The 10,048-nt window shown below is 41.2% G+C and overlaps 1 protein-coding gene across 2 annotated transcripts in view; it reads right to left on the reverse strand.

Annotated features, from left to right (window-relative positions):
• mybl2b (v-myb avian myeloblastosis viral oncogene homolog-like 2b) overlaps positions 1–9,547 on the reverse strand; it is a 61,498-nt gene extending 51,951 nt beyond the window's left edge. For both annotated transcript variants that reach the window (XM_073061980.1, XM_073061979.1), the window contains exons 1-3: positions 9,266–9,547; positions 7,277–7,373; positions 593–664 (exon numbers count right to left, since the gene is read on the reverse strand). In XM_073061980.1, coding sequence (XP_072918081.1) covers positions 593–664; positions 7,277–7,373; positions 9,266–9,285 — 189 coding nt within the window. In that variant the 5' untranslated portion in view covers positions 9,286–9,547. The remainder of the gene's footprint in view (positions 1–592; positions 665–7,276; positions 7,374–9,265) is intronic.
• Between the last annotated feature and the right edge of the window lie 501 nt (positions 9,548–10,048).

Genomic DNA, 10,048 nt, shown 5'->3' on the forward strand with positions numbered 1-10,048 from the left:
GGAAAAAAATTCATTTCACCAAACTGGGAAATGAATGAAGACGTAGTTCCAGAAGCCCCATGAGGCGGCACGGCAGCAGCAGCCTTTCAGACCTGGTGTTACTTTAATTTAATTTTCTATTTTAAGTTTGATACACAATTTTCGACTAGGGCACATGGATAACAGAGTGGCTATCTACCATCGCCAGATAAAAGTGACTTGACTTGAAGTTCAAGTCTTTCAATGAAGGGCAGCTATTCAACAATTACCAAAATTTTGTACTTCATTGCTAGAAAGAGCAGTACAAAGCAGATCAAAATTTCACAACCTGTAACAAGAACATTTGGACCCTGTCTACCAAATAATAGGTCAGACTAGTTTTGGAAAACAGCAATTTTTTAAAAATCCTTTCAATTTTACAGCCTAACCATTGTTTCTCTTAAGTACTCATATACTCTGTACGCAAGTCTATTTGTTGTATATAATTCCAGATAAATGCAATAAATATGGTTTTCTGAGATCTTCACATACACTAAAGTTAGATCATTTTTTCTCATGAAAAACTCAGACAAAAGTGACTACTTTTAAAAGTCGTAACTACAAAGATACTTACAGAGAAATTACTTGCTATAAGCTTCCAATCATTTTTGCCAAATTGCTTTATCAGCTTCTTTAACCTTTCATCCTACACAAAAGTAAGAAGTTTAATTTACACCACTATAACACTGTAATCATTAATATTCCATTGGAGACACAGCTCGGTGCCTCTTATAACCACTGTGAAACATTATATGGAAAAGGACCAATTAATAGAGCTCTACAACAAAAATATAAGATGTTTATGACCAAAGTACTGTGGAAGCAGACAAAAAAGTGCAATGTGATCTAGATTAGATTCAGATATACGGGGGGAAATATTGCATTAAACTAGAACTTTGCAATATGTCTGATAAGTGATTTTGAAACAGAAATGCCCTCACTGTTGTAAACCCATTTACTGCAGTTTTTCTCTACTGTACTGTATTCTTATGAGTAGAACATATTATTCAGGCTGAAGGTATTCGTTACAGATCTTTAAAACAAAAAGGGGCTAACTTTTAAAATTAACCTCATGGTATTGGACAACCAGTTAAGAATGTCACTGACCACCAAATCCATTGTCAGAACACTGGCAACAGATGCTGACAAACATTTGAACTTGCTGCATTTTAAGAAGGTAACACAGTAATGAAAATTATGGCACTAGGTCCCTATCCTAGTTCCTGTTTTACAAAGGAAGTGGGCAAGAACAAATCAGATGTTCAGCTAATTTCAGAAAAAAAATTTTAGTGGAAAAGTACGCAAGTCTCTTTGTTACTTAAGAAAGACGGGGAAGAAACAAAGAAATCTTATCAGAATCATGAAAACCTTTGATTGATCAGATATATTAAAAAAAGAGGACCTGTAAAGTGCAACTCATATCCAATTATTTTATTACTTAAGTAGTGAGCAGGGGCTATCTTTGGAGTTACTTAACTGAAGTAACCTTTCATAAAATCCCTTGTCAGAAACTGAAAACTGAGGTTGCTCATGGGACCAAAGGCAGCTTATTCGACTGACTGGACAAGTCTAAGCAGTTCTATGATCATGTTAAATGACAAAGTCAATCAATGTATGTATATGTTACCATTTACTGGTTTGACATGCATCAGGCATTTACAAGAAATCAAAAAGTATAATGGAATATTGGACTTGCATCATACACTGGGATGCTCTCGTCAGTTACCTGACGAGGTAACCGTAGGCTCTGGTCGGGGCAGATGTCATCAGATGGTGCCCGACCTTCATAGTGTTTCGATCCTTAACCACTACATTCTTCAGTTGGTGTGTCAACAATGATGGCCAAGTCACTGCCCAATTGTCCTAAGTTCCAGCTCAACTCCTGTCTACTACTCCATATCCAGCAAGAGGGTCTTTCTGCATCCTCCCCCATCCTGCGAGCTGCTTGATTCTTGCTCTTTTCATCAAATCCCAGAGGAAACAGCAACCTCCATGCTGACCTTGCTGGGAACCCTCTACAGCTGATCTCCATGGGGGAATAGCCACGTGGCCTCTGATATGACTGGTGTGGCCCTCTCGATGAAAATGACTGCCCTGTTTGCCTGTCAGATGACATCTCTTTACACCTCTCCCGCTCCAGTGTGTCAGCAAGGAACAGCGGGACCTTGTCAAGGTGCCACCTATACCATCCTTGTATTAAAGCTGTTTTGCATCCTGACAGTATCTGTACCAGTAAATCTCGCTAACCACAAAGCTTGCAGTTAGGGTGTTCTCTCAGCTCCCGTGTATGCAGCTATAATGGTGTGGGGAGAGTGTCATATATGGACCTCATAAGGAAAGAAAAGTGGAAGGGGTCCAGTCTGTAAAGTTCCGCCCAAGTGATCTTGCGCTTGAGAAGATCCCATTTTATCCAGGCACCCTGTGACCCTATCTACACAACCTTTGATACCCACTTTTCATCCTCACAGTTCCATACTTCTGTCTGGACCATGTCACGCCTATCCCTTGCACTTCCCCACCGCTGGAAGCATGCAGAGTCAAGGCTTTGCCGCCCCAGGCAAGGGTTGCCGATGATGTCTCTCAATTGCAGGGAGCTCACTGCCTGGTCTATGGCCAAGTTGGCAGCCCACTTTCACCCTGATCTTGTGACTCCTACCTGATTTATTAGCTTGCCATTGGAGCCCCTCAGCATTAACACAACTCTACGCTTTGCCATCTTGAACTCCTACACAACCAGTGACAATGGGAGCTGTAGCTGGCCTAATCTTAAGCAGAGACCCACTGAAGAAAAATTTCGGGGGGGGGGGGACATCTCCAGACACCTCCATAGGTGCTTGTTAACTTTCCCCTAAATGGATTCCACAGTGGTCATGGGGAACTTGTACACCATGAAAAGCCAAAGCAGCCTTGGTAGATGATCATGTTGATACAACCATGTTAAATTTGCCAGGGAGTTCAGTTTTGTCAACCTTCTTCAGCCACTCTTCAGTCTGCTTTACGGTGTCAGTGATGTTGGCACTGTCTGTCATTGCTGCATTAAACCACTTTCCAAGACACTTTATTGGGTTGTTTTCTATGAATGGAATATCTGCTCCCTATAACCGAAGACAAAACGTGCTAGTAACCTTGCCCTTTTGATCACCATGCACCTGGACTTCCTTGCCTTGAAGGTCATCCTCGCTCAGGTAGCTACGTTGTCCAGGGTTTCCAATAGCCATCTTGCTTGGACATGAGTTACAATGGTTACCATGATGTCATCCTTGATCCCCCGTATTGCAGGTTGTCAGATCCTAGGCTCCAGCACCAGGCCTTGGGTTACGTTTGCTGCTGCTGATATGAGGAAGTTCACACCCATGACAAACAAGATGGGGGAGTTGGTACAGCTAGTGGGAATCCCTTTCTGGAGGTCTTGTCACCTGGTTGCAAAGTCGACTGAAGTGAAGTGTGGCTTGAATCCTCCTAGACAGCTGGTGATCATGCCTTGCGTTACTGGGGGGATACAGTAGTGGTCCAGGACAACCTGAATGAGGACATGTGGAATTGATCCATAGGCATTGGCTAGGTCTAACCAAACGACTGTTAAGTTGCCTTTTTTCTGCTTGGCCTTGTGGATCAATTGGCTGACTATTGAGGTGTGTTGATATAGTGGTACTCCATGCTAAGGAGGGAGATTGTCCCAAACCAGGTAATTGTGGAGGAATCTTCTTCCATGAGAACAAAGCATCCTTCAACCATTCTCCAGCTTGGTAGAATAGCGCCTTTGGTCCAAATCTTCCTCATTATCTTTCACAACCTCCGGGAGAGCCTTGGGCATTTCTTATGTACCTTGCAAGGGATACCACTTGGTCCTGGGGGTGGCAGATGACTTAGCTCTCTTTCTGATATTCTGGACCTCCTGCCACATGGGCTCTGCCATGTTCAGCTCAGTTGCTGGGATTTTTGGATGGGAGGCTTTTGGATTGAATTCTAGTCCCTGATTCCTACAGGGATTGCTATGTGATTCCTGCTGTAATTCTTCCACCTCCTGCTTTGCGCTGATTAGGGTGCCAAAATTTTGCTGGCTGAGAAGAGCCTTGGCGAACCTGAATGTGTTTTAACAAACTCTGCTCTTCTCTCTTTCTCTGCTGCTCCACTCTCCTGAGTTTACATAGCTATTCCTGCAGTTCACTGGTTCGATCTTTGACACCTTCTTATTCATCGGGTGAACTGTTTTTGAATTGTTTGTTAAGTGTCTTTTTCTTGCTTCTCAGGTGGCAAATCTCTCCTTTCCCTCCTGTTTGATTGCCATGATGGTTTAAAATCCCCTTTCTCCTCCATTGGGCCGAATCGCTCTTTAGCAATGGCTGTGAAGGAGTTGATTTTCCTGTAGAGTCCTGCCAATGTAGCTTCCAAGATGCAATCCAGGTCATTATTGAACTGTTTCCAAGATACAATGTCTGATGATCTAGGCCTTCTGATCCCTGCTTTCCTTGATGAATGGAATAGGATATCTGAGGGGGGACTCACTTGGTTCCTTCTTTGGCACTGGGGCAGCTTAGGTGCAGAGAAATCTTAAGCTCTGTGGGGTGATTCCCAGCAGTTGAGTCTGTGCATTGCACTTGAATGGCCTTCTTTCCACAGCTGGACCTGCTTTGGTGTATCTTGAAGCCCTTGATGTTTTGCAGATTTTGCCGCAATGGGGCTTTGCACTGAATGTTTCCCTGGTCAGTGTTGTTTGCTTGACCCTTCTCATTATCATATTTACAGTCCTGGCCGCTGCCATTATGTCCATCCTATCTCTCATCCTCCCTCCTTCTATGGAGACTTTGGGGGTATTGCGTATTTTGTTCATCTGTAGCTCGTATGGTGGCCTCTTGCGAGTGCTGCACAGAAGGTTGCTAGCCTTGTGTGTCCGTGCTAATCTTTCCTGGAGGTCAGTTGTATTTCCAGCATCACCGACCTTTCTTGGTTGCCATCCAGTCTTTCCTGGAAGTCACTGACAAACCAGGTGTTACTTGCATCAGACATCTCTCTGAATTATGGAGGACTCTCTCTCCAGCAGACTTCATAATGATCATCATGACTCCAGTATTTCTACTATTTTTTTAATGTTTCTTAATTGTACATATGAATTTTTTATGTTCTTTCGCTGAGCAGCAGTGAACCAGCTGATTGGCCTATCAGAGTTCTCTTTGGGAACTAGTTGACTTGATCAGCATTTCTGATCTGGCTATTGTTCATGATTGCACTTAATAAATTTAAAAAAACTATACATTAATAAAAACTCACATATAACCAATGTGCAAAAGACAAATTATGCAAATAAGAAACTAATACTGAGAACATGAGTTACAGAGTCCTTGAAAGTGAGTTTGTAATTTGTGGAATCAGTTCAGAGACAAGAATAGAGATTATGGAGATACTCAATTTGACAGCATGTGACCAAGCAGGATCTCAAAAGGTTCTGTGTTGGGATTGCAATTAGCTGGTGCATTGAGAAATTATTTAAATCATGGGACAGAAATATACTTGTCTAAATGTATTGACAACACAACGATAGAGAGCACTATACCACTGCAGATGAAAACGTTACCAAGATTTTAATAGAATGACCAAATAATTTTAATGTAGTCTACTTCTTTAAACCAAAATAAGTATAATTCAAAATATTTCTGAAATTATGCAAAGTGAGAAGCAATAAAAATACTACAAGAACCATTAAAATATCATATTCAGAAAAGCAACATTAATGGAGTACTGATGTATACATCTCCAGGACAGGATAAAAGTTATACTTTTATCTAAACAAAACCTTGACATTGGGAGTTTTGCAAGTACTTATTAGTAGCATATTTAATGAATGCCAAGGGGTGACTCATCAATGTTCACAAAGTTATGTGGGCATAGATGGGAGATGCAAATTTTGTCCACAGAGTTAGTTGAATATCTGGAATATTTAAAATGTTTAAAAGACAGTTGGACAGATACTTGGATAGGAAAAACACAGAAGGACATGGATACCAGATGGACAGATAGGATTAGTGTAAATAGGCACTTTGGCCAGCATGGAAGAGGTGGGCTAAAAGACCCTATCTTGGTGTTGTACATTTCTATGATTCAAACTAGGACTGAGGTCTCTGGAATTTAAAAGGCAGGTGACTTCATTAACATTTTCAAGATTTACATTTACACTGGTTAGGCAGTCTAGGACCAGAGGTATTGCCTAAAAATTAGTTAGTGCCAGCCTCTCAGGAGTGAAGCTGAAAAACACTCAGTGCTAGTAGAGAGTTGAAATTCTCTTCCGTATACACTAAGTGATGCTGGGTCAACTGTTAATGTTAAATTTGAGATTGATATCAAGGTATTTAAGAGGAACAGAGAAAAAGCACTCTTATGAAATAAAATCACTGATCAGCCAAGATATTGAAGTGCTCAGGAGCTCAAGGGATAGATGGCTTTACAGTGCGCCAATGCCAAGGATAAAATACTCTACTGTTATGTTAGTGCTCTGACATATGCATTAATAATATTCAGAACAGATTTGTAGCTGCAATGGTTAGTTGGAGTCACTGAAATTTGGTTAACATGTCAATCTGCTGGTAGGTCTATGGACCTGGAAATTAACAGGGTCACTTAAACCTACTCGATTGGTTGTACATGACAGTGACTAAATCAGTAGAATATCTCATGTGATAAATAATCTGAAGTTCAGCACACATCCAGTTCACCCCTGAACATTGACAGGACTTAATATATGAATCCTGAGTCATAACTATGTGCACATTTGATGCCCACATTCTGAAATCCACTGTAAGTGGATTGCCACTGCTTTACCTACCAAAGACAATCAAATTTGAATTCTTACTAAAAAGAATTTCTATATTCTTATAACAAATTAGCATTTGTGGCAGCATTAGTATGCTTCAGGAATATTCCAGTGAAAACTAGAGTGACATGAACAGCAAGAACTGAAAAAAATATAAACTTATTATTTGAGCAAACCCCTTCTGTCCAAGGCAGCATGAAAAAAAACTTATAGAACAAAATATGATTTCTAAATTGATCTTAATAACATTGATTAGATAGCATACAAGTGGAATTTATTTTATAAGCAGGAAAGTTATCAGCAAAAAAAAGCTTTCAAGTTCTATACAACCATTGGATTTCACATATAAATGGCAAATCCTTTATCACAGTAATCCTAACAGACATTAAAATCTTATCCATTTTGCAACCTTAACTTGGTGCATTTTAAACAAACTGGTTTCAGAGCATATACCTCTTCCGAAGTCCATTTGACTTTGTACAGTTTACTGCCATCTTTGCCGTCTGGAACATCATAATCCAAATCCTGTGAGAGCTCATCCAATTCCTCACTATATTTCACACAAAATTAAAAGAAAAGCTCATAATGTAAAAGACAATGCAAGCTTTGAGTTTTCTCTTGGTTGCAGGCGGAGTACAAGAAAATAGAATTTTCACTAGATAGACACTTGATGGCTGACATTCTGTAAGACCCTACATCCTTCATTTCCCACCCCCTTCAATTAGTGAGAAGTTGACCTCTATTACCATTAGTGAGGGAATGCACGAGCATAATTTGCAATGAACCTGTGACAATAGATGTCCATAAAACACCAAATATAAATCTCATTACTAAAACTTCATTATATTGAAGGCAGTAAAAATTCAAAATTCAGTTAAGCAACTGTAATTCTTGTAAATTAGTTATAAATTCTCAACTATATTTTTGATATTGCATACAATGTTGCTTTCTTTTAATTCAATGATCAACCTCTACATGTCTGAGAATGTATTTTCATCTTCTGTCCTCAGATTTTTCTATCTTAGAACCAATCTGTCTTTCTGTTACAGAAGTATGAATTAGGAGCAGGAGAGGTCATTTGGCCTGTCAAACCTGCCTACTGTTAATAAGATCATGGTTGATTAGTTTATATTCCTTTCTTCTATGCATTTTCCATTGCTGTCTTTCTCATAAAAATTTCTTTGATTATATTACTTCACTCATCTGGGCAGTGCTGTCAAGGACAGGATTTATTGCTTACATGTCCTTAGGAAGGTTGTGAACAAGCTTTCAGGTGAAGGTGCTCCCACAGTGGTATTGGTTGGGAAGTTCCAAAATTTAAACCCTGGGAATGATAAAGGTCTGCCACTTTATTTCCAGTCAACTTGGTGGGCAATTTGAGGGGGAACCTGCAGGAGGTAGAAATCTATGTGCCTTATACCCTTTTACCTGTTGGCACATATTTTAAGGTTGAACAAGTTAGGTCTTTATTCTTTGGAGCATAGAAGATTGAAGGGGGACTTGATAGAGATATTTAAAATTATGAGGGGGATAGATAGAGTTGACGTGGATAGGCTTTTTCCATTGAGAGTCCGGGAGATTCAAACAAGAGGACATGAGTTGAGTGTTAGGGGTAACATGAGGGGGAACTTCTTTACTCACAGAGTGGTAGCTGTGTGGAACGAGCTTCCAGTAGAAGTGGTAGAAGCAGGTTCGATATTGTCATTTAAAAAAGAATTGGATAGGTATATGGCCAGGAAAGGAATGGAGGGTTATGGGCTGAGTGCAGGTAGGTGGGGCTAGGTGAGAGTAAGTGTTCAGCACGAACTAGAAGGGCCGAGATGGCTTGTTTCTGTGCTGTAATTGTTATATGGTTATATATAGTTACAGTTTAGGTGATGCTGTGAGAATATGGACAAGTAACTGTAATGCATTTTGTAGAAGGAACACGCAGCTGCTATTGTGGTTGAATGAATTTTCAGGACGATTGATAGGGTTCCAATCAAGAGCATCACTTTGGTGTGGACAGTCAAGTGCCTAGAGAGATGCTGGACTTGGACTTGAAAGCAAGTCAACTACGCAGTTCCAACCCTCAAGAATCTTTATGTGACCCTTCCTTACTGCTTGTATCAGTTTTGTGTCTTGGAATTATGCAAAGCTGTTCCAGTGGAGCCAAGGTCCCACTGACCCACTACCTGGAAGTGGTGCCATTCCCAAAACGTTTTCGCCTCTCGTCGAGTTCCGAGACAATAAATACAAATGGAACAGTAGAAGATATTCTTAAAAGTTGCTAAGAGGAGTCTTTAAGGCAGTGGTTTTACAGCAGGGAATGGGGATGAGGCCAGGCAGCTCTTCAGGCGAGCACAAGCACGAAGGGCCGAATGGTGACCTTTTATGAACCAGATATTTGATGCCGATAGAAAATCGGCCAGTAAGTAACACTCAGTGTGGCCACTCACTTACCGGAGGGTCGGCTGCGCCATGGTCACCAGCGCGGGGAGAGCTCGCCCGGAGCCCCTTCAGCCCGCCGCCCCAGCCTCAAGGGCAGGAAGATACAAATATCAAGAACCCGACACGAATTCAGCGGCTGCAGTGTGTCCAGTGTAGACCCTCTCGGAGCCGGCCTGACTGACTAACTGACTCCACTCTCTCTTCCGCCCGAACTAAAAACCGCCAAATCTAGCGCTCGCCGCTGGCTGGAAGAGCGCCACCCCCGCGCCTGCGCAGTCGGCCCGCCTCCTGCCAACCCTCCGCACGCTCTAACAGGCATCCTTCTGTTTCTTTGTGTTTATTTATTTCCAATGGGCTGCGATCAAGTATTGCAAACAAAAAATGTAATGGCACCGTCTACAAAAATATGGGCTAATACTACTATGCAATATTCAATGTGTGGCCAAACGACACTAAGAATGAAAAGAGCTTGTGTTATTTTGTACGTATGTTTTATTATGAATAAATTATAATTTTGGTATAGAAGAATGAATGGCGTTACTTATGCAAACTCGACTTTTTGAGGCTACCGCCTGCCCTCCTCCAGTATCTCTTGCATTATTTCGATGAGAATTTGGAAGCACACAGTAGCATTTCCCCTCCCCCTTGCTTTAGTACCTGCATTCTTTTAAAGGGAGGAGTGGAAGTTGCCTGTTTAAAGAAGCATGGCTGTTATATGGTAGCAATCACTTGATGGAGCAAAGTGTCAATCCACTGGCAAGTGGTCCAAGATAATTGAAGGACAGATTGTGCATG

This window comes from Hemitrygon akajei, chromosome 11, assembly GCF_048418815.1.
Source record: "Hemitrygon akajei chromosome 11, sHemAka1.3, whole genome shotgun sequence".
NCBI lineage: Eukaryota > Metazoa > Chordata > Chondrichthyes > Myliobatiformes > Dasyatidae > Hemitrygon > Hemitrygon akajei.